At 36.4% G+C, this 25,765-nt stretch overlaps 1 protein-coding gene across 1 annotated transcript in view; it reads left to right on the forward strand.

The window, feature by feature from the left end:
- Positions 1-1,503: 1,503 nt before the first annotated feature.
- NDUFS4 (NADH:ubiquinone oxidoreductase subunit S4) overlaps positions 1,504-25,765 on the forward strand; it is a 120,963-nt gene continuing 96,701 nt past the window's right edge. The window contains exon 1 of the mRNA XM_058308926.2: positions 1,504-1,654. Within this exon, the coding sequence (XP_058164909.1) occupies positions 1,557-1,654 (98 nt within the window). The 5' untranslated portion in view covers positions 1,504-1,556. The remainder of the gene's footprint in view (positions 1,655-25,765) is intronic.

Here is a 25,765-nt window from a genome sequence, read left to right on the forward strand (position 1 = left end):
GGAACACCTGTTAAAGCCTCTCATAATTACTGTTTCCTAAATAGTGTTACCATTTAGGAAATGAGGTTAAAGGACACTAAGTGAATTAAAATCTGTGCTAAACTATTGAGAAGCCAGATGAGGCTGGGTAGTTCTCAATTGTAGTGAAATAAGCCTCTTGATTGCTGTTCTATTTAGCAATGATGAATAGTGTATATGAGTCCATTTATACAACATTCTTGAAATGACAAAATTTTTAAAATAGAGAACAGATGCAGGGGTATGTGTGTGACTAGAGAAGGGAAGCATGAGGGAGATCCTTGTGGTGATTGAATAGTTTTGTCTTGATTGTGATGATAGTAGACACACATTGACATGTGTAATAAAATGACAAAGAACTATACACACTTCATACCTCTGTCAATTTCCTGGTTTTAATATTGCACTAAGAGTTAAGTGGGTTAAAACCAATGTGGAAAACTGGGTGAAGGATACAGAAGACCTATCTTTGCAACTTTCTGGGACTCTTAATTATTTCAAAATAAAAGTTTAAAAAAATTCCCTGAGGCATTTCTCCCTTCTGTGCATTTTCACTTTCCCTGGACATGACTTTCTCTCCTCTTTGACCCTGAATCTCCTTTTTCCCTTACATGTTCAGCTTTCCTTTAATTGGCCATAACGCAGATCCAAGTCACTCCCTATCCCTCTATTTATCCTGTTTGTTTAATAGGATATGTTTTGGTGTATTTTTACCAATTTTAAAAGCAGGAGTGTTCTAATTCTATTGAAAGACAAAATCCACAAATTTAACCTGCTGTTTTTCATTTTACGAATCTACAGTTACTCCTGTTTTTAAGGTCAGTAGCTCACAATACAATCAGGTTTCCAAAACTTGTCCCAGAAGGTAATTGTTGTTTTATATGCACTAAACAATTTTTCTTGTGCTCTATGGATCATGATTCACTGAGTTAGTAGTGATTTCAAACATTCTGTCCTGTTGATTTTATTTTTCATATAAATCAACGTATTAAAAAACAATCATTTGCCAGGCCATGTGTCCAGATTTTTCGTTTGGAAAATATGATCTTAACAACTACAGAACATCAAACAGAATACAGCCCTGTCCTTAGGGCTTACAGACTGAATCTGGCAACACTTTGGTAAAGTACTACTTTAGGTTTTCAAGGACCCAAAGAACCCTCTGGCTCTTCCAGTGGGGCTCAGCTCCAAATGTTCCGAGTCCTTTGAAAAAATTATAAGTTGCAGGTGTTTAAGTTTCCATTTATTTTCTTTTGGTCTTTCCATCTCATTGTAAATAACCAATACTGACAACCAAAAGGATTACACTGTATGGAGGTAGTTTTCACTTAATTCTCTTCTGCGTTTTTTTCTTTCATTAATTTTCCTTCTTACCAAACCTTTCACATATTTTCTAAATCCCAGTATTAAAAAGCAAACAAACAAAAAACAAAACCAACCCACACTCCGTCACTTTGCGATTGCAGCTGCTTGAGAACGAAGGAAGTTAGTCCCTTGTGGTGACCCGTCCTTCCATCCTAGTGTTCGCCTGCAGCAAGATGGCAGCAGTCTCAATGTCAGTGGCGCTGAGGCAAGCGATGTGGGGGAGAAAGGCAGCATCTCTGGCTGCCATTTCCGTTTCCAGGTTTTCGATCAGGTAACAGGATTGTCAGACTTCTTCCTCAAGATTCTCCGGTCCCTCCACTTTTGTGGAGGTCTCTTCTGGCTGGTTCAAGGAACCTCCAGGAATCGTCCTCTGCTGACCCTTTCCTCGGGAGAGGGCAGGCATAGTTGGGACAAAACTGCTATACTACGGGGTGCTGGCCAGGGGAGTGGGCGCCTAAATGTGAGGAGAGGGAGGAGGACCTGTGGTTTCTTCAAACCTTTGGCCTGTGACGAAGGTTCTGTGGGGGGGTCGGGTTGTCTCAGGAGCTGCGAGCTGAGCCCTTGCTCCCAGGAAACCGGAGGACTCTCTGATTTCTCCCCACTTTTCGCACCTCCCTGCGTTTTTCACCTGTTTGCCTACCACACCGAGGGCTACATCCCTCTCTCCCTTCCACGGCGTTATGTTGAATTAATTGCGTTTAGAAGAGAAAGGTGGTTGTACTTATCAGATTGGGAGGAAAACTTGGTTTCAATTCAATGTTAAAAACAAAGCTGCTAATAATATTGGAAAGTAATTTTTAGGAGAGTGGTGGTAATGCCGGGAGGTTTTACATCCAGTTTTATTAAACCTTCACAATAAATCAGAGATTTTTGTTGTGATTGGTTATTTTTTTGCCTCAGAGCATTTTTGTGATGATTTTTTAAAACTGCCCTATTCAATCCTTTATTTCCATGTTTCTCCCAATTTTCTTGACTTTATTATACTAATACTAGTATTATATAAATATTTATATAATAGTAATACAGAATACACAAAGACATTTTAGCATTTTTATTTGCAAAGTATTTTTATGTTTCATCGTTAGTGTAGTTAGCTTCTTGATATAAATACTACAGTTAGTATTTAGAAAAAAGATGGAAAGACTGAAGAGATGTAAGCGGGAAGAGGAATGGGTGTGGTTAAAATTTAAAAGAGGGTAAAAGGTCATAACAATTTAATGTTATATTAAATACATAGAAGGGTAAAGCAGAGAGTCAGAACCAAGTTAATTATATAAAGAATTTTTGGAATTGAGTTTAAATAGTGGGTGTTCCATGTGGAAAGAAGTAGTCTAGGGAGGTGTCCTACATTGGGTCAATGGCTTGGGGAAAGGCTTGAAGGCAGAAGGTAGAGAGATTCATAATGAAGAGTCACTGAGAAATAAAGGTGCTGAGGTTAGGAAAAGGTAAATGATAAGTTTGTAGTTAAGGTAAAGTAGTTCACTGGTTAACTTAGGGCAAGAGTAGAGGTGATCCAGCTTAGTTCTTTTTCTCCTGTATATTATGGTGATTAATTTTGTATTCCCAAGTAATGTACTGAGAGCCAAAAACAAATTGAAAGGGACCCACCAGTACATGGTTAATCAAAACATGGCTGTGTATCTTAGTTTAAGTCACAGCCATTTTGTCGGCAATTATTGTAGTTGAAGTTAGGACAATATTAGATTTTGGGAACTATGCTGATAATTATTACTACTTATCCTAACATAAGAGTTTCTACTTGCAAATATGTTATAAGAACTTTGAATATAAAATAATTTTTTAAAATCATAAGATGACCTTTGTTTCATGCTTTCAAAAAACTTAAAAGCCAAGGAAAATGAATTTTAAATTAAAGTTAATCATACATATTTATTTGTTCTTTATATACTTTTTTCTCCAAGGAACTTAGGATATTCATCTCACCTTGGGGAAAATTTATGATCCTTATCTCTTGAATATTTCTTTTCATCCTAAGCGTTTCTTTCCATTATGATTTTTTTTTTTTGAGGTAACATGGGTGGGGGATTGAACCCAGGACCTTATATGTGGGAAGCCAGTGCTCAACCACTGAAACACATCGGCTTCCCTGAGTTGGTTTTATTGTTTGTTTGGCTTGTTTGTTTTTGTTTTTTCAGGAGGCACTGGGAACTGAATGCGGACCTCCCGTGTGGGAGGTGGGTGCTCAACTGCTTGAGCCACATATGCTCCCATCCATTATGATTTGAGGATAATGAGGGCCTGAAAAAGTTGAGTGAAAGAGAACCAATTAAGAAAGAAATCTACATCTAAAATTCATCTTATTCTAATGCTTAGAAAAATACTTGCAAATGATTTAACATTTCAGATCCCTTAAAAAGGAGTAGAATGAAGGAGAGTGGGATCAGTAAGGCTCATGGTAAGGAGAGTAAGGAATGAATATAAATATTGAAGAAAAGGAACTATCAGAAAAGGGGAAGCCATAAGAGAGAAATAGTTATTTAAATGGTATTAGTGATTCAGCTCATCTAGTTACTTGAAGTGTGTGTGCTTTAGAGTTTGACATGGCATATCTCAGTTGATCTCAGTTTTCGTGTACTTCTCATTTCTCTGGACTGAATGTGAGGAGGAAAAACATATTTTACATCTCCCTTTACTTTTATAAGGGATTTCTTTTGGTTAAAATTACCTAAAATAAAATGATATGCTATTTCAAAATAGCAGTACTGGTACGCAGACATTTGATATAGATTTTGTTTGTGTGTGTGTATTTATTTATCTATCTCACCTATCTCTGTTTATTCACTTCTCAATTTAGTCTAGGTCTTGAATTTACCTCAAAAATAGCTCTGTAGAGTGGTAGATCTTCAGAGGGTGTTAATAACTGGTGGAGACTGAGTGTTATGGGATCTCTCTGTAAGCCTGTTATATGCTCTAGTTTCTGGCCCTGTTCTGTTGCTTTATTTCCTTTTTCAGCATTAGATAAGCCTCTGAAATTATGAGTCTACAAGGACCTTGAGGGAGTGATTCCTATAGTTCACAAGATTTCTGTGTATGTAAACCTTGCTGGGCAGCTGGCTCAGCATAAATTTGAGAAACATTTAGGGCATTTAAGATCAGTAGGTCAGTTTCTGTTTCAAATAAGCTAGATAAACAAATTTCTGCCCAAGGAGGAGCTAATTTTTCTGTCTTTATAACATATCAACAGCAAGTTTTGAGAGTTTGATGTGCTTATAAAGTATCTTCTAATAGTTCCTATTGTTTTGCTTGTTTCCTCATTACAAAATACTCATAAATTTGATTGGTCTGTTTTCATCAGTAGTAGACATCTTTGCTGAATTCTTCCTAGGATAGTTAAATATTTTAATACATATAAACTATTAGAATAGTATCTGGCACATAGTGAGCCTTCCCTAAATACTAAATGCTAGCAGTTTTTATTATTGAATATCCTGAATAATTTTATTTAATCCTGGTGATTGATAATTGTGGTAGATTGTGTTATTGTCTAAAATAGTCACCACCATTCTCTGTGAGAAGAGTATATATCCTTGCTCCATTAGTCAAGTGACTTGCTTTGGTGGCCAAGGAAATGTTAGTGGAAATGATAGTCCGCCTCAAGCCAAGGCTTTAAGAGCTATCTCATGCTTTTGCTATTTTCTCTGCTGTGAGATGGGCATATTCCTGGTTGGGGCTGCTCATTCAGCCTGGAACGTGAAATGAAGACAAATGGAACAAAGCGCAAGTTGATCCTTGTTGGTTATATAAAGGAGTGAAAAATAAACCTTTGTTGTCAGCCACAAAGATGTGTGGATTGTTTGTTATTTCAGCTTAACAATTTAGCTCTTTTTTATATACATGCGCATTTGCAGATGAGCAGGTTTTAGCATATGGATCGATTTAATAGAGAGGTCACAAGCTTTTAGAGAAACAGGAATACATTTTTTTCACTTTTATATACTCTGTGGCACCTAGTGTGTGGCTTCCACATAGCAGGTAGATTAATGTATAAATGAGTAAATACATATTTAGATGAAATATAGGAGAAAGCCATAGACAGTATTTCTATTAATAGCCTCATCAGAAAAGCCAAGTAGGCACTCAACTGCATAATATATGAATATGAAATATCTATACGAGTTGTCTTTTTCCCAATTATTGTAATGTTTTGAGTTTAGGATATTCAACTAGAATGCTTTTAACTTCTGGATTGAAATTGTTAGGTAGCTATACTCTACAAGTGTCCAAACTCCCCTTTTATATACAAATTTTTATTTTTTTAAGGTGGAAGTGAATTTATTTGGGAAAGGGTACTCGTGGAACATGAGAGATTTGTTGGAATAAGAGCAGCTATCTGATTATTAGGCTTGCCCTCTGAAAGCTACTCGAAGTTTCAAAAGTTAGTGATACATGACTGGTGGAGAAAGATGGAGCAACTTGGTTTCTTATGTTAGAAGAAGTCTCTGTTTTTGAGTGGTTTTCAATTAGGAAAGCTTCTAAAATATACATACCCTTTGCTAAAAGTTGAGAGTCATTTTTATGGCTGTTTATTTTGAGCACAAATTAATAATAGTCAGTGTTTGTTTCTTGCTTATTGTATATCAGCCACTGTGTCAAAGAGTTTACCTAAATTATCTCATGTATTCCTCACAGCAATCTTATGAACTCAGGTGTTCTTCTCATCCTCATTTTTTGACGAGGAAATTGAGGTTCAGATGTTAAATTTTTTTTTTTAAGAGTTATTTTTATTTACTTTTCTCCCCTTCCCCTGTTGTCTGCTCTGTGTGACCATTCACTGTGTATTCATCTGTGTCCCCATGCATTCTTGTCAGGCAGCATCGGGAATCTGTCTCTTTTTGTTGTGTCTTTTTGCTGTGTCAGCTCTTGGTGTGTGCAGTGCCATTCCTGGGCAGGCTGTGCTTTTTTTTTGCAGGTCGACTTTTTGCAGGGCGCACTCCTTGCGCATGGGGTACCCCTGCATGGCACGGCACTCCTTAGGCACAGCAGCACTGCATGTGAGCCAGCTCACCACACGGGCCAGGAGGTCTTGGGTACCGAAACCTGGACCTCCTATATGGTAGCTGGACGATCTATCAGTTGAGCCACATCCACTTCCCTGGATGTTAAATTTCTTAAGTTTAGTTTACATTGCTAGTTTAGCTGTCTGTCTCAAGAAATATGCTGACTTTTGCAGTGAGATTTATGATGTCTGATAATAAAATCATAATAAAACCTCAGTGTCTTCTCTCTCCTTCTTGTTCACCAAAAAGAAGGTGTGTTCTCTATTTCAGATACTGATCCTTTTATGTTTACTTTCACTCCACTGTTCCTTTTGTACAGTGAGGACCCCCAAATGAAGAATTGATTTGTGGGTTTTTTGCATCTAAGGATTTTTTTTAAACTGTATTTTGTAATTATTTTTGATGAGAGGTTTTCTATAGGTGTCTTGATTATTATACTTTCTTAACCTTTTAAACAAAATGGTATGTATTCAGGAAGGTGTACTGAACACATTTTTCTTAGGCCAGTCATCATTAGAAAAATCAGTATATTCTGCTATCTTTAAAAACTATCAGTGACTGCATTGATTTCTGAATTCTTGAGTCTGCCTTTAAATACTGTTTTTTTGTATCCTTTCTTGACTAGTCTACTTCCCTTTAGCAGTTCACCACTAGTTTTCATTTACATGTACTTGAATATCAAGCAACTAAAGAATTTTGTGTAACATGAAGTAGTTCTAATGAAACTGATCATGGCCAAAGTTTACTTTGTTATTAAAGCCTTGAGCTCTTTATGATTGACAGATAATTACATTTGATATATGAGCTTTTATTATAACTTTTCTTTTTTAATTTGCAGGGTCCAAAGACCCTGATGGAACTTGATTCTGATTGTACCTGAACAATTCAGTGGCCACATTCTTCATAATCCCTTTATATAAATGTTTGAATATTTTAGCAAACTATTCTAAGTCTTTTGTCCTTAGTAATGATATGAGAGCAATTCAGAATTCCTCTTTGAAGTCCTGTACTGTTATCTGCTATTTAGTACTTTGATAGATAAAACACAAGCTTAGATTCTTTAGAACCTAGTTATTGCTCTAATGAGAACTACTTAGGTGCTTGAATGTGACCTTTATTCTTGCTGGACTCACTAGATTTAAATTTTCCTTTATGGGATTATTCTCTGGTTTAGTGGTTTTTCTAAGCCCTTTCCGTGCATCAAAATCACCTGTTGTAGTCATTAAAAAATTCAGATGCCCTGGCCTCAACCTATATTAGTTCACTAAGCTTAGGTAGAGATTTAGTTTTGTGGTGATTCTGATGAAAAGCCAAGGTGGAAAACTACTGACTTTTTGAAAAAATAGTTTCCATGCTATATCTTGAAAATACATTTTTCTTTGGTGGGGGAGATTTCCAGAAACCAGCTAACAAAAAATGCTTCTGGTTTTGCATATTTTCCTAATCTGAATTAAGTTTTAGTTTAGTTTTATGCTTTTCACCTATGCATTGTATAGAGGTGCTTTTTGTTGTTGTTGTTAAGAAACTTTTCTTAGAGGCAAAGCAGGCATTTTGGTAATTTTGGAGAAGGCAGGCCATGCTACTCCCTCTCTAGAGACTCTTGTTCTTCCTTTTGGAAGGGCTCAGGTTTAATATAGTGCAGCTGTTGAACTCTGCCCTTCAAAGTTTAAGAAGTAAGTGTTTTATCCTTTAAAATGGAAATGCCTTTTTTAGGGAGGTGGTCTTTGGCTGGATATAGTTCTCTAAGAAAGTTTCATGCTTCTCTAGAGTTCTTTTGTTTCAGTGATTTCTTAGAATTGTTTCAAATGTTGAGAGCACCCGTCTCTGGGAGTAAAGATCTGGCTGCTTTTGTAAATATGTTTTGCTGTATCCTTAACAAAGCTAGATGAAGAGTTTATTTCTTTGTATTTTCTAGGACTCAGAAATATGTTCTTTCCTTTATTCAGCTACTCCACACATAAGTAAATGGTGCTTGAATAGGGCTTACTAGACAAAAGATGCTGTTCTAGATGACTGTTCAGCAAAGCCATATGCTTCTCCTAAAAATGTCAGTCTGTCTTGATGAGCTTTAAAGTGAATGCAGATGTTTGGACTCTTTTGAGGACTACCACTTTTTGTGTGGAAAGAACACTTCTTTTTCTTGAGATTTCTTCAGTATACTTATAGAAATTTGCTTGAAATTCATATTTATAACTTTTGTTTTTTAAGTCTGATGAAAGTAGACTTAATTATACATTATTTTGAATTTAAGAAATTAATTTTAACATCTTTATTGCAAATGAGATTTAGAGAAATAAAATAGATCTCATAATATGGTTCTTGTTAAGATTTTGCATTTAAATGCCTGCTGTAGTATGGCCTTTTGCAAAATTGGGAAAGTGATTTATAGTATTTACTTTTGTGCAATTTAAGGTGATATTTTGGCAGGAAGGGATACCTTTTTAGGTGTTCAGTGCCTTCTACCTTGGTAGGTTAACTTTATAGTACAGTTCAGAGATTCATATAATGTTTGAATTGGAAGAAAACTCTTAAGATTATGCAGTCCAACCCTTTATTTAATGCAGGAATCTCTAGAACTTCCTCTCTCTTTATAATCTAACTTTTGAGGAGGATAGTATGAATTTCAGGTAGCCCTAGAAAATATTCTCTACTTTTAGACTCATTGATAAATGATGCTTCTGTTTAATGCTATATAGAACAAGTTAAAATGCTGATCTGAAGGGCACATGTCATCTCTTCAGATAATTGAAAACATCACTCATTCTACCTCTAAGCCTGTGTTCCAGGCTTAGCCTCTCCAGTTTGTTTACTTCTTATTAATGACCAGACACCTAATGCTTTATAACTTCCTGGTATTCCTTAGGATATATTCCATTTGTCAATATCTTTCTTTGAACTGTATACTATAAATTTAATTAAATGGAATTAACAGTGTTGATGGCTTGGTGAGCTGGATAACACTAAAGAAACAGTTGACTCTAAGTTGGGTATTTTTAAAAATTTTATTTTAAAAATTAGGCGGAAAAATTCACTTTCTCCTTTTGATGTACAGTTCTTAGAATTTTAACACATATATAGATTAATGTAACCACCATTATAATCAGGGTACAGAACAGTTCCATCACCCCAAGTGACTCCCTCATCAATTATCCCTCCCTTAACTCTGTTATCCCTTGCAACAGTTATCTATTCTTCATTATTATAATTTCGTCATTTTGAGATAGTAATATAAATGGAATCATTGTCGTTTTGATATTAGTTTCTTTCACTCAGCATAGAACCTTTTGAGATTCATCCAAGTTGTTGCTTGTATTGATGGTTTGTTCTTTTGTTGCTGTATAGTATTTTATTTTATGGATATATTTCAGTTAGTTTATCCATTCACCTCTTGAAGGACATTTGGATTATTTCTAGTTCTGGTCCACTATATATAGAACTGCTGTAAACTTCTGTGAACAGGATTTTGTGGGAACATAATTTCATTTCTCTAGATTACTTACTTGGGATGAAAAATCCCTGGGTCATATGAAAAGTGTATGTTTAATTTCATAAGAAACTGCCAAACCATTTTCCAGAATGATCGCATCATTTTGATTTCCCACAAGAAGTATATGAATGTTTTACTTGGTCTGCATCATCAGTGTTAGTTGTAATGCTGTCTCATTGTGGGTTCCCCCCCCCAACGGTTTGTTGAGATATAATTCACATACCATAAAATTCACTCACTTAAAGTATACAATTTAGTGGTTTTTAGAATAATCCGAGTTGTGCAGCCATCACCACAATCAATTTTAGAATATTTTTATCATAACAAAATGAAATCCCATACTCATTAGCCATCACTCTCCATTTCACTGCTCCCCCGCAGCCCTAGGCAACCAGTAATCTACTTTTTTTCTCTATGGATTTGCCTATTTTAGAAACCGCTATCAATGGAATCATACAATATATGGCCTTTTGTATCTGGCTTCTTTAACTAGCATGTTTTCCAGATTCATCCATGTTATAACATGTATCAATTTCTTTTCTTTTTTTATTTTTGAGGTATTGGGACCAGAGATTGAACTTTGGATCTCATATTGCGATGCCAGCACTCAACCACTGAGCCACATCAACTCCTTTGAGTTGGCTCCCTTGTTGTTGCTAGTTGTCCGCCCATGCTTTTTGCTTTTTTTTTTGTTTTTTTTTGTTTTGTTTTTTGCTTATTTTCTTTTTTCTTTAGGAGCCACTGGGAACCAAACCTGGGACCTTCCATGTGGGAGATAGGTTCTCAATTGCCTGAGCCACATCTGCTTCCCCTGTTTATTTTTTTATTTTTTAAAGATTTATTTATATATATATATATTTATTTATTTCCACACACCACCACCCCCGCCCGTTGTCTGCTCTCTGTGTCCATTTGCTGTGTATTCTTCTGTGACCGCTTCTATCCTTATCAACAGCAACAGGAATCTGTGTTTCTTTTTTTGTTGTGTCATCTGGTTGTGTCAGCTCTCCATGTGTGTGGTGCCATTCTTGGGCAGGCTGCACTTTCTTTCGCACTGGGCAGCTCTCCTTATGGGGCGCACTTCTTGCGTGTGGGGCTCCCCTACGTGGGGGACACCCCTGCGAGGCACGGCATTCCTTGCAGGCATCAGCACTGCACATGGGCCAGCTCCACACGGGTCAAGGAGGCCTGGGATTTGAACTGCGGACCTGGTAGGCAGACGCCATATCCATTGGGCCAAGTCCACTTCCCTCCCCTGTTTTTTAAAAATATTTATTTATTTATGTCCCCCCCCTTGCCGCTTGCTCACTGTCTGCTCTCTGTGTCCATTCACTGTGCGTTCTTCTGTGTCTGCTTATCTCTCTTTTGTTGCATCATCTTGCTGCGCCGCCTCTCCATGGATGCAGGCCAGCTTGCCTTCATAAGGAGGCCCTGGGAAGCAAACACAGGGCCTCCCATATGATAAACAGGAGCACAATCAATTAAGCTACATCCGCTTCTCCCTTTATTTCTTTTTATTGCTGAATAGTATTCCATTCTGTACCACATTTTATTTATCTGGTCATCAGTTGATGAACACTTTGGTTGCTTCCACTTTTTGACTATTGTGAATCATGCTGTTATAAACAACTCAGTCGAGTAATATGCAAAAGGCTGGAATAGACCTTTCTCCAAAAAAGATATATAAATGGCCAAAAAACACATGAAAAGAAGTTCAACATCATTAGCCGTTAGGGAATGTAAGTCATAACCACAATGAGATACCACCATTCCATAACCATTAGAATGACTATTATTAAGAAAAGGAAGATTACATGTGTTAGAGAGGATGTGGGGAAATAGGAACACTCATTGTTAGTGGGACTGTAAGATGCTGCAGTCATGGTGAAAGTTTGACATTTCCTTAGAAAGTTAAATAAAGAATTATCATCTGACCTGGCAACTCCTCTTCCAGGTATACATGCAAAATATTTACATGCAGGGAATTGAGCAAAAATTTGCACAGTGATATTCATAGTTCCATTATTCATAATTGTCAAAGATGAAGCAACCCAGTTGTCTATCATTTGATGAATGGATAAACAAAATGCGTTATCAACACCCAATGGAATATTATTCAGCCATAAAAATTAATTAAGTCCTGATACATGCAACAGCATGGTTGAACCTTGAAGACATCATGTTAAATGAAATAAATCAGATACAAAAGAACAGGAATTGTATGATCTCACTGATATGAAATAATTAGAATATATAAATTCACAGAGTGAGAATCTAGAATACAGGTTACTAGGGTACAGGGTGGGAACAGGGAATGGGGAATTAATGCTTAAATTATAGTTTCAATTTGCATTGATATGTGAAGTTTTGGTAATGGATGATGGTGATGGTAGCACAACATTGTGAATGTAATTAACAGCACTGAAATGTATATCTGAATATGGTTAAAAGGGGAAATTTTAGGTTGTATATGTTACTAGGATAAATTTTTTAAAAATCCATGGAACTGCACAATACAAACAGTGAACCCTGGGTTAAACCATGAACTATAGTTAATAGTACAAATATAAAAGTGTGCTTTTTCTCAGAGTTTTGTGGAGGGGTGTTGCCATAGTTTGGCTTTTACTATCAGTAGAGACTGAGAAGGACATGGATGAAGATGGCTTATTTGAGAGTTGATGTATGAACTTGGAGACAGGAGCCAGGAAGTGAGACAGGGAAGGAAGAAATAACTGATATTGCCATGACTGTTGTGAGCAATAGAGGCTTAGTTACATAGAACCTTCTGAAAAGTATTGTCCACTTGAAAGATGGAAGACTTGAGCATTTATCTGCTAGTTCCCGTTCTCCTTGTTTTGAGGGTGTTAACTTCTCTGTACTTTGAGCTATTGTTGTGCTTCCAAAGACCCTGAAACATAAAGGGTTTACTTGAGGTGGGATGCTGGAGGACGACATGAGTCTAAGCTAACACAGCTGTGGCTGAAGTGGCAAGTGGGCCAAAGGAATAGTACATGAGCACCAAAGCTTCCTTACAACTCATGTCTCTGTAACATTATATTATTTTGGGGGAGGCTAATAATAATTGTTCTAATAACTGTCATGTATTGAGCACTTAGGCATTGAGATAATTGTTTTATGTATGTTATTTCATCTAGTTAACATGAATGATTTCACTTTTAATGGTCTGTTTACAATTATATTATAGTTTGATCTATTCCTGGAGATATAAAATAATTCACATTTATTGGAATTTTTTTAATTCACCTGTTCTGTTAGACATGGCAAAGGACTTGGAAATTGAGGCCTTGCAACTTACTGAACTGCAAATAATAATAGAAGTTCTTGAGAGAAGATATGTTTTCTTCATTATAATTCCATGTGAAGGACTTATGGATATGTAGTAATATAATGAAACAGAGTTACAAATATCATTAGTGCTGTTTTTCACATATAAAGGAGAAAACCATACCTGTGTGTCCAAGCTTTACAACTCCTGAGAGGTTGGCTAAGAAGTAATACTTCAGGTTTTAATGCTATTTCTTTTCTTTTCTCCCCTCAAATTGGACATGTGATTAAGCCTTTTTCTTTCGTAAGATGCATCAATACACAATTGAGAGTGTATTGCTAAAGGACAAATTATTTTCTGACTAAAAAAAAACAAGCAAAACCACCAATAATTTTTGAAAAGGAGTTTACCTAAGGAGTGAGTGTAGAGAGGAGAGAAGAGGTCCAAGGATTGAAACCTTGGGTATTTCAGTTTTTAAAGGTCAAAGATGATAATATGATAATGCACTAATAAAGAAGACCAAGATGAAAACAAGGAGAGACATTTAAAAAATCTATTTTTATATATTATGTATAAAACATGTTTATGGTATTTGAGTTGCTTTACTGCCATTTGCTATGGATGAAATATTTTTTTTTATACCTGTAAATATGGGTTCAGTATTTTTCAAGACAGTTTCTACCAGTTTGGTGGTAGATTAATTACAAGGACCCTACCAGCACTTGGCTGAAATGACTTACAAAAACCCTGTCCTTATACTGATATTATTTGGAATGACTACAATGCAAGTTGCTTTGATCATGCTACCTTTTCAAGAATTAGAACATGAATAATTCTATCACTGATGGCAATGAGGAATCCTGTCTTCACTTTTTTTTCCTTTTCATTTTGAAGTAGAATATATTGAGCCAATTTGCAGCCAAAAAAAATCTCATCTATAATTTAGTATTTTGAGAAGGTAATGTAACATAGTAACTTATGAACATGAATTCTAGAGTCAGATCACTGAGGTCACATCCTTACTCCAACACTTTTTTTTTTTTGATGGTAGCAGTGCTGGGGATTGAACCCAGGACCTCATGTGGGAAGCTGGTGCTAAGTCACTGAACCACATAGCTCCCCAACTCCGCTGCTTACTTAGCTATGTAATCTTGGGTGGGTCACTCACCCTTAGTTTTTCAGTCCATCAAATGTGAATAATTGTATTAGGTATCTTATAGGCTTAAATGAGTATTAAGCTTAGATGTATATTAAACACTTAGCACAGTGATGGTGTATTGTAAGGGCTTAATAAATACAATTGTCATTATCATTAATACTAATAATGTTATAAGATGAAAGTAATGCTTGATACCAACTTGGGGCCCTAGAGAATACTTGGAAGCAAGAGATTCTAGGCCATGAGTAGTAGAGATTAAAACAGGAAACTTCTAAAATCCACTTTGGTACTGAAGGTTAAATGTACTAATCTGCATTAGAGGAAGAGCACGTCAATTTATAGTTATTGAGTTGTAGCAAATCAGGAAATACATGAAAGGCAGAAATCTATTCAAGGTAGTGGACTAGGGATGGTAAATAATAGCCCAGCAAAGATCAATCTATAGAGTTTTCTTTTAATTTGAAAATATACCAAATAAGTCTAGTGGCCAGTAATGGTGGTGATCTCATCCAGTGATGAGCACATAATTCCTCTTCACTGATGCTGCCTAAAAGATTCAAGGGTAAGGAGAATTTTTTCTATGGCTACCTTTTAAGCTCTTGATGCTTAACTGATTACTACAGTGGTAACTTTGTCTTCTAGTTCTTTTATTGGAGACTTAAAACATTGTTATTTGGGAGCAGATGTGGCTCAAGTGATTGAGTGCCTGCTTCCCACATGGGAGTTCCCAGATTCGGTCCCAGTGCCTCCTAAAAACATAAACAAGAAGCAACACAATAAAAAAAAAAACAATTCAGAGGAGACAATGTGGCTCAATGTTTGAGCACTGACTTCCCACAATTGAGGTCCCAGCCTCATTCCGTGCCTCTGGTACCGTTAAAAACAACAACAGAAAATCACGTTGCTATTCTGCTGGTGAAGTCCATGGTTGAAGTCCATCCTAGTTACCACTTGTACGTACTTCTTCATTAAGGCTCAGGTTTTTGTTTTGGTTCTATATGTAATCGTTTGGCTTTGAGTTCAAACTGTCGATGTAATCAGCCCTCTTTAAAATAATCTATTATTGTCCTTGATTCTAGCTTTGGAAAAAGTTTCCTTCCTGAGATTTTCTGTTAACTCCAGATATTAGCCATGCTGCTAGGCCACATTCTTAGCCTTCTCATACTTAAGCTACTTTATTGGACTCATCACATTAGTTAGCATAGTTAGGAGTACAAATTTTGAAGTTACAGCTTCCTGCAGTTGAGACTCAGCGCTGATACTTCCTAGCTCTGTGCCTTCTTTGCACCTGTTTCCTGTTTCCATTAAATAGATGTAATAATCCTTGTACCATAAACTATATAAAGTGCTTAGTTTAGTGTCTGGCATATACTAAATTTTTAATAAATTGTAAGATCATCATCATCAGATTTATCATCTTTATCCTTTCTTTTGTGACTTTTTTTTTTCTTTTTTGTTTCTGTTCTTTACTGCCTTTTTGCTTTTTTTTTGGTAAATCTTGCCTAGATCTTAGTTCCTCTTCCTGGATTATTAGAGCATCTTGATTTTTTTCTTATGTATTTCCAGTATTTTATTTATGAATATATGAAAGAATTTTTTGCACCTGGCTTTTTCTGGATTGTGACCTTCCCCTCCCATGCACTCCTCAACACAATGCAATCTCTCTTTGGCACCCACCATTTCACTGAATTAAGCTTTCATCAAGACCCAGTTGATAAAATGAGTGGATTCTTCTCAGTCCTTATCTTAAGTGACCTTTGCAGTTTACAAAGATGACTGTCTGATTTTGGAGTCTTCCTTTGTGGTTTTTTGACTTTCCTCTTTTTTGGTTCCCTTTGAAAACTCATCAATTTTTGCCCATTCCTTGAACTGTCAGTGTTTCTTAAGCGTTTGAAATATAGTTCTTTACTATATTAAAAATGTTTAAAATTATATAATATTTTATATACATTGCAATATGTATAGCATAAGTATGTTAGGAAGCATAATAACAAAATGAATTCCTGTGAATCCATTGTTCAATTTAAGAACTAGAACATTATCAGTACCTTTATTCTCTGCATGTTCTTTGTAGTAAGCTAAATGACACTCTCTCCCCCTCCTTCAAATATGTCTATGTCTTAACCCCCAGAATTTGTGAATGTTACCTTATATGATAAAGAGACTTTACCGATGTAGTGAAGTTAAGGATTTTCTGATGGGAAGATTATCCGGGTGGTGGGTATACCAGGAGATAATCCTGGTAATCCAGAGGAGTCTGAAGAGAAGGCATTGTGATTACTAGGAAGCAGAGATTGGAGAGGTCACAGAGCTGGAAGAGATAAGGAATGGATTCTGCCCTAAAGTCTCCAGAAGCAACCAGCTGTGCAGACACTTACTATTAGTCCTGCAAGGCTAATTTTAGGCTTCTGACCTCCAAAACTGTTAAGAGAAAAAATTTGGGTTGTTTTAAGCCTTTAAATTTGTGGAGATTTGTTATGGCAGCAATAGGAAATTAATATACTCTGCCTTTATCTTATTGTCTACTGTGACTTCAGCTATCTGTTTACATTTGAATACAAATGTATACAGTTCATTTGCATCATATGTACTTTTCACTCAGGTAAATTCAGTGAACATGCATGGCAACTAAAAAGGAAAGGAAATGCATTTTTTAAAAAAAAACTTTTTAAAAGTTCAAATTATTCTCTCATTTTTCTGCTTAGTGTTTATTTAGAACTCAACCACAGAAGCAGAACTTTATTCCAGTGCTGGAGAACTATCTTATTAAGATGATATATGAGTCTCTATAGGAGAGGCTTTCCTAAAGAATTTCCAGGGTTGCTTTTTACTATTTGCAGTTTTGTCTAACACACTGACTTTAGGACCTGATGTCCCATTTAAGTGGAACGTTGTGTCTTTAGCCTGAATTCTGGATGCTTATATCTAACCAGGACATCTCTATTTGCTTTTTCCATAGGCATGTCATACTCAGCATATCCAAAACAATTTGTTGTTCATTTCCTCACCACACTATTCCTGTTTTCCCTCTTAGTTACTGTCATCAGTACCCAACTAGATATCTAAGCCAGAAACTTATATGTCATTCTTATCTTTTCCCTCTGTTAGGCCTCATATCAATTAGTCATTAAAACCTTGTATTCTTTTTCCTAACTCTCAAATGTATTTCCATCCTCACTGCAAGTGTAGCAACTATTATCCTGCCCCCTAACTAGTTTCCTTCTCATCAACTTTGCTTTCTGCATAGCCTACAGGATAAAGTCTAAACTTCTCAGCATACCATAGAGTCCTTCATATCCTCTACTAAAGTCTTCTATTCTTTCCTTGGCATTTGTCCTCTCAGCAGTATCCCTCCTGGCCTGATCTCCATCTATGTATAAATTCTCTATGTTAGTGATTCTGAACTACTTGCAGTTCCTGAATGTTGTCTCTCTCCTCTATAATTAAGGTTCTATCTGCCTAGACAGTTTCTTCTGCTTTCCCTTCTATTTCTCCCCCCAAACTCCTTTCCTCAATGCTCTTTGCCTAGTTAAGTCCTATTCATCCTTTAGGTGACAGTTTAGACTCACATTCTCTGAGGAGCCCTACTTAAGAAGCTTACATTAAGCACTAATCCTGTGTGGTCTCCCTGTTCTTACCTTTTTTGTAGGAATTGTAATTGCCTATTTACTTGCCTGTGTTCTCTCTAGACTGTTTCTTCTTTACCTCTGTGAAGCATAACAACAGTACTTAGCACATAATTGTTACTCAGTAAACATTTCTGCGCTCATTTGATTATAGAACAGTATAAAAAAAAATTGCACAGCAGCATGTCCTAATAGTATATATATAAAAATATATTGTCATATCAACATCTTCTAATGCAGCATTACATTTTAGTTTTTGTCCCTTTATGAAATATGATTTGGGTTTTAAATATAACCAATATGGACAATAATGTCATAAAGTACTGACAAATTAATGACTTTTATAGTTTTATGAAGCTTCCTGCTTCTATCCTATTAAATATTAGGTAGTATTGCAGACTTCAATCCTAAGGCAATATTTACTAAAATATGTAAGTGAAATTCTGTCAGAAAGACAACTATTTTGGGTGAGTTGGGTTTTTACTAGGTTGCCAAAGTTTTCCATCAAAAAAAAGATAGAAAGATATTGAAAATTTAAATAATTACCAATAGTGGATGATTTTTTTCCCTGTAGTAAATAGCTGTGTAGCTATTATGCTATAGATTTTAGAATGGAAGATTGCCCATTATGCAGAATAAGCCTTGAATTTTGAGATTGAGATTACATGTTATTCTGTTACAGTCCACATTGAGGAAACCACATTATTTTACTTGGTTAAATATGCTAAATTCTTTTTAGAAATAAAAACAGTTCCAAAATAGAAACTATTATGGTTTAAAGGCATTTTGAAATATTGTAGATATTGTTACATTTCACCATTTTGTATAACTTACTGGAAGGGAGGTAGGAAGAGGCAAACCAAAAAGCATTGGTGGAAATTTATTTGGGAAAATAAAAAATCCATGACTTTGCAACCAAAATTTAAACTACTGGTTATGTGGCACAATACCTACATTTAAAAATAAATAATGAACATGCTTGCCAAGACTGTACCACATATAGTATGCACTACATGTGTGAATTAGTAATATACTAAATGTGTGTTGTTGTTTTTTTAGTTTCCAGGAAGTCTATTAGAGTTTATGTGAAGAAATTTTAATAAGTATATTTTCCAGCTCTCAAAAGATCATGTAAAAATCTGACTAAAAAAAAACTATCTAAAGGGGAAAAAAAAAGTGAAAAGTTTATCCTGAATTCCTTCACAATCTTTCTATAGCCTAACCTTCTAGGGTCTTCTCCTAACCTTGACTGAATTTAAGCGACTTATTAAAACTTGTTTAGGACACTATAGGGGATGGGCTGGGTGTGCAAAGATGGAGGAGTTGTAAGTTTATGATGTTTTTTAATTCCTCTCTCAACCATGAGGAATTGGGTGGATACTCAATGAAAACACAAGTATCTGGACAGCATAGGCAACATTCTCAAGGAGTTTTTCCCTGACGTTATTCCTCCCACCCCCTACCTTTACACAGTTGTTTCCCAATGCATTGAAAAGCACCTTCTGTATCTTATATATACTTTTATGATAGCAGTTACTATTGACATTCAAATCAAGGATATTGAAATTACTGTGAAGTTAATTTTTATATTACCTGCCTTCCCCTAATAATTTATAAATTCTTTAAAGTCAGTTACTATGTCTAGCATTATTTAGAGGTCATAGTAGGTGTTTCAGTAGGTGATAACTTGAGAATAGGAATTAAATCTTGGTATGCACTTTTAGGTATGTATGGGGTTCACGTAGGCTTTTTTTTTTTCTTAAAGATTTATTTTATTTATTTCTGTCCCCTTCCCTCCCCCCACCCCAGTTGTCTGTTCTCTGTGTCTATTTGCTGCGTATTCTTTTTTGTCCACTTCTGTTGTTGTCAGCGGCACGGGAATCTGTGTTTCTTTTTTGTTGTTGTTGCGTCATCTTGTATCAGCTCTCCATGTGTGCGGCGCCATTCTTGGGCACGCTGCACTTTCTTTCGTGCTGGGCGGCTCTCCTTACGGGGCGCACTCCTTGTGCGTGGGGCTCCCCTACGCGGGGACACCCCTGCGTGGCAGGGCACTCGGATTGAACCCAGGACCTCGCACATGGGAAGAAGGTGCTCAACCACTGAGCTACCTCCGCTCACCAATGAGAGGTGTTTTGTTTTTTTCGTTTGTTTTGTTTGTTTTTAGGAGGCACCAGGGATTGAACCCAGGACCATGTACATGGGAAGCAGGTGCTCAACCACTTGAGTTACATCTGTTCCCCTAAGTGTTTTTTCCCCCCCTTGGATATTTCATTATTTCAATTGTATGTGCTGCTGCCTTTTTTTTTTTTTTTTTTTTTTAGAAGGTACCAGTGATTGAACTCAGGACCTCATACTTGGGAAACAGGTGCTCAGCCACTGAGCTACATCCACTCTCCAGTGAGAATTGTTTTTTTTTTTCATTTGTTTGCCTTTAGGAGGTACTGGGGATCAAAGCCAGGACTTAGTACATGGGAAACAGGCGCTCAACCACTTGACCTACATCTGTTCACCTTAAACCTCTCTTTTTTATATATATACACACACACACACATATATATGCTTATTTTTTTCTAAAAGATACTTAAATTACATAAATGTTACGTAAAAAATATAGAGGATTGCCATATGCCCCGCTTCCTGCCCTTCGCACATTTTCCCACATTAACAACATCTTTCATTAGTGTAGTACATTTACAATTGATGAACACATTTTAGAGCATTGCCACTAAGTGTGGATTATAGTTTACATTGTAGTTTACACTCCTCTCCCGCATATTTTTGTAAGTTATGGCAAGATATATAATGGCCTGTATCTGTCATTGCAGTGTCATTCAGGACAATTCCCAAGTCCCAAAAATGCCTCCAAATTATACCTATTTTTCCCTCTCCCTCCCCTCAGAACCTCCAGTAGCCACTGCCTCCACATCAGTGATAAAAGTTCTTCCATTGCTAGAATCACAGTAAGTCTATAGTAGAATAACAGTAAGTCTACTCTGTTCCATCATTCATTCCCCAGTCCTGAGGATTCTGGGATGTAATGCCCACTCTGTCTCTAATTGAGAGGGGACTTAGAGTCCGTGGAGCAGATGGATGGAACTATCTTGCATGCAATGGCAGACTTTTCTCTGTTCCTTGGAATGATGGTTGTCCATCATCATCTCCTTGTTAGTTGTCCTGGGTGAGTGCAATGAACTGGAGAGTAGGTTTTGCAACTCTGTTGAGATTCAGGGCCCAGCTTTCACAGGGACAGCCCAAAGATTTAAGTCTCTTAGACATACACTTATCAACTCTAGTACTAACTACAGGTTCAAATATAAGGGTCAGAAAAGCCATGTGTAGGGAAAACACAACTGAGACCAACTCTGTCACACTGGGGAGCATAAATTCCTAAGGAGGGCCCACTGGCAGGTTGCCAAACTCCTGAGCTGTCTGCCCTGCATATAGTATCTAGATTTCTCCAGAGCCCTCAGGAGCCCCCCTGTTTGTGGCAGTGTTTGCTTTGGCTGTCAATGAGATCCTCCTGAGATGTACGTAAGCATAATCTCTGGAATTACTTCCCATCTCACTTTGAGGTCTCTTAGCCATATAAACTCATTTGTCTTTACTCTTTCCCTCTTTTTGTCAAGGTCTTTTTCTAGTTGCATTGCTAGTTGGTGCTTGGTAGTAATCCCTCGGTGCCAGGGAAGCTCATGACCCACGCTGGGGGGAAGGTAATGCATTTACATGCTGAGTTTGGCTTAGAGAGAGTCCACATTTGAGCAACAAGGACACTCTGAGGAAGTAACTCTTAGATACCCTGTAATACTAGGCTAAGTTTCAATTTCAAAAGTAAAGGTTAATAAGTACAGCCATCAGTATAAAGGACCTGTCAGTGGTCCATCCTCCTTTACTAGTCTCTGCCCCTGGGTACTGGGGGATTCTTACTGTCCCATTAGATAATGTGGCAAAGATCCCCAGGGTGAGAATTTGGTATTCTTTGGATTATTATGTGAATCTCCACCCACTGTGACAATGCCCCATGAACACTTGAACACATTTGTATACCTTATAAGTGTGCCTCAAGTGACCCTTCTCCCATGCATCCCCTGTCACTGATACCCCACACCAATGATCCTCCCCTGCCACAGGTGTAAACCTTCTGTGATCCAAAACTTCTTCAAAAATGAAGCCAACAAAATAACCAAATGCAATTAATAAGAAAATGAAATAATGAGGATTTTAAAAATAAATAAAATTTAAAAATTTAAAAATAAATTTGAAATAATTTTTAAAACAAATTTTTAAAAAATATTTACATTTTATCTTTTATCACTGTAAGATCTGTTGTCTTGTATGTACAATGACATTTTCTTCTGTTTATTCTCCCAATGTCTTTTTTTTTTTTTTTTTTTCATTTTGTCTTCAGAGAAGCTTTAGATTACAGAAAAGTCATGTACAGAATATAGCGGGTTCCCATATACCCAACATCCTCCCCTTATTCCCTTTTCTCCTATTAATAACATTTTACATGTTTACAAATGTTTGTTAGAAGTGAAGTATGAGTATTGAAACATTGCTCCTAATCATGCTCAAATGATTTACATTATGGTTTACATTTTGAACGATACACTTTTATAAATTTTGATGAAATTTAATATGGCCTGTAACCATCATTGCAAGATCATGTAGAAGAATTCCATCACCCCCAAAATGCCCCATGTTCCATCTATTCTATTCCTCCCTCCTCATCCCCTTGGGACCCACAGAAACCACCAAGCTTCACTCCTTGAAGAACAAGATTAATAGTTACTTACAGCAACATTGAGGGCTTGACATACTGTCCTGTCCTCCCCTATTGGGCACTGCCTATGCTCTTGAGAGACTCCCGCTTCTCTATTTGAGAACACAGCAGGACTCCCCAGGATGGGAATCTAATGCCTTCATGGTCATTATGTGGTCTCCAACCACTGATAAAACATACTGTGACAACATGAGCATTCACATACTCCCTAGAAGCCTGTCCAGGTGCTCCGTGTCCCTACATCCAGCACCCTAAATCAATAACCCTCCCCTGCCATATTGCATAAAGAACATTCCCAAAGTTGTAGTTTGAACCACATACCCGTAAATCCTGAGTTCACGTGCTTCCTCCCCCAATCTTCCCCCAGTATCATGGACAGTCCAACCCACCTTCCCCACCCTACCACCTTCACAGACCAGCACCGCCAAACCCAGTGGTATCGGTGCACCACTGTCAAGCCCATCCACTGCACAGCTACCTCATGCATGGGAAGCCAGGTGCTCGACCACTTGAACTACAACAGTTCCCCTCAAACCTCTCTTGAAAGAATATTTTAACCTGACTATTCATTAGCTTAACAAAAACTATTTTAAAGTTATAACATTTTCTGGAGGTGATAAATTTTAAAAGATGGAATGTTATTATATAATAAGTTGGTAGAAAAGTTCTGGTTTCATATCCCATTTTTTTATTGATCAGATTGGTTTTGTGATTAAAAATAATTGCATGTACAGTTCTAACAAAACTTCTTATTGCAAAAATCATAGACTTGGGTTTAGCCTAAATAACTTACTGAGGGAAGTCAGTGAGAGTTTAATTCTTTCAGGTCATAGTCTGCATTTTTCAAAAACTGAATTTGGATGAACCTTACAGTGATTGCTGATTTTTTCTTAAATGGTATGAAGACCAATAAACTACCAATTGAATAATAACAACCCAGCTATTTTCTTCTTTAGGTTTTGTGTATGTGTATTTTAGTTTATTTTTATGTGGTTTGGTGTTTTTATGCATATACATTTTATCATTTATGAAGTGATAAAAGTCTTGATTGTATTTTGCACTTCTATGTTTTAATTGTATTTGACTTTTCTCTTAAATTTAAACAAATCTGTAGGTCTCTCAACTTTATAGACATGCATAATTTAAAAATGTATAAGTATTTAAGAATGGTGCTGCTTTGCTGACCAGTACAGAATATTTTCAGTCATTTTATTAACAATGCATCTCTAGGTACAGTAATTTATTACTAAGTCTTTCCTTGATTTGTGCCTGATTTTTTAAAAAAATGACTGCTCCAGAACAGGTCATAGGTAGCAAACTTCTACTGCAGATATTTAGGGAAATGAATTGATGTTTAAGTATTTATACTGAAGATTTTTTTTTTTTAGGTCCTGGGGGAATGAACCCAGGACTTTGTATTTGGGAAGGAGGCACTCAACCAGTTAAGCTACATCCACTCCCCCATGAGAGTTGGGTTTTTTTTGTTGTTTTGTTTGTTTTTTGTTAGGAGGTACCAGGGATCGAACCTAGAACCTCATACATGGGAAGCAAGTGTGCAACCATTTGAGCTACATCTGCTCCCCTATACTGAGGATTGTTATGTAGTTGAATCTGTGTTTTAGAGTTGGCATGAATTTCAGGGGTTATGATAATAAAAACTTTTAAAACTTCTACATGAAATTTCATTGTTAGCTAGTTTCTCAGATATGATGGTAATGATTACTTGGCAGATGTCAGGAATTGCGCTGTGTGCTTAATATATATATATTTCATTTCATCTTCTCAGTAGCCCTATGAGATGATACCTTGGTTTACTAAAGATAAGTGATAATGTATTCAGTGGCAGGAATAGTAAGCCATGTAGCCAGGTCAGGCAACAGAATTTCCTTTTATGAAGAGAATCTTGGTTCATTAGAGCTAAACAATAACAGTAGTTTGATGGTAGGACTGGTCAAGTCAAGTAACATTGTCTTCTGCAGAATAGGAGATCTTGGCCCAAAAGTTGCTAGTTGATGAATGCTAATCTATTCAACTATCATAATTTCAGCATGTTTTCTGTGATCTTATTCATTGTTTAATTATTTTTATGATCCAAACATAATTTCAATAGATTTATAGCTTATAGGGAAATTTTAAACTCAAAGATTCCTAAACCAAAGCAAATAGCCAGAAGTTGAAATACTTCAAAGTAAAGATAGAATTGACAGCCTTTTTTTTTTTTTTTCATTAGGAGATGAGCTATCTAATATTAAACAGTAGCATTAGCACTGGGTGTGAAGTAAATAAATGACTTTTGACCCCTTCTCAGCTTTGGAAGCATTTGGAAATAGATCATGCTGCTTTTTAAGACCAGAAATACAGCTTTTTTAAAGTGACATCTTGACTCATTTCAAAATAGTAAACTCTCAATCTATAAAACTCTCAACCTCAAAAAGTCAATGTAAAACAGACATCATCCAACATAGTTCTCATCTGACATTCTCTAGAGAAGTACGTGAATAAAGAGTTGCTTCAAGCTTTATCAGTCAGAATACTAACAGTCCTAAAATATCTGTTTCTTAAATAGCAAAGATATATTTTTTGTTTATGCTCCATATTTCTGGCGGAATAATCAGGAGCTATAATCCAAATGTCCTCACTCTGGGACCCAGATTAACCACTGTGACAAAGGAAAAGAGATTGGCAATTATGCACTGATCTTTAAAGCTTCTGCTAGACAGTGTCACTTCCCCCCATATTTCTTTAGCTAAAGTAAGTCACATGCCCATGCCTAACCTCTAAGATGGCAATGAAATGTAATCTCACCATATGCTTAGAAGAGAACTGGAATATTGCTGCACAGACCTAATAGCTTAACACAGAAGCCTTGTGAGGAAAAAACGGAATTATGCAGGATTGATTAGTAGTCATTTATTTTTATTATTGTGTTGTTTTTTTGTAATGCCATATAGATTTGAAATAATGCTACTGTGATTGAATGAAGCTGAAAAGTGATCTGGGTAGTTATTGATTTTGACTAGAGGAGC

The sequence above is a fragment of the Dasypus novemcinctus genome, chromosome 2, assembly GCF_030445035.2.
Source record: "Dasypus novemcinctus isolate mDasNov1 chromosome 2, mDasNov1.1.hap2, whole genome shotgun sequence".
Classification (NCBI taxonomy): domain Eukaryota; kingdom Metazoa; phylum Chordata; class Mammalia; order Cingulata; family Dasypodidae; genus Dasypus; species Dasypus novemcinctus.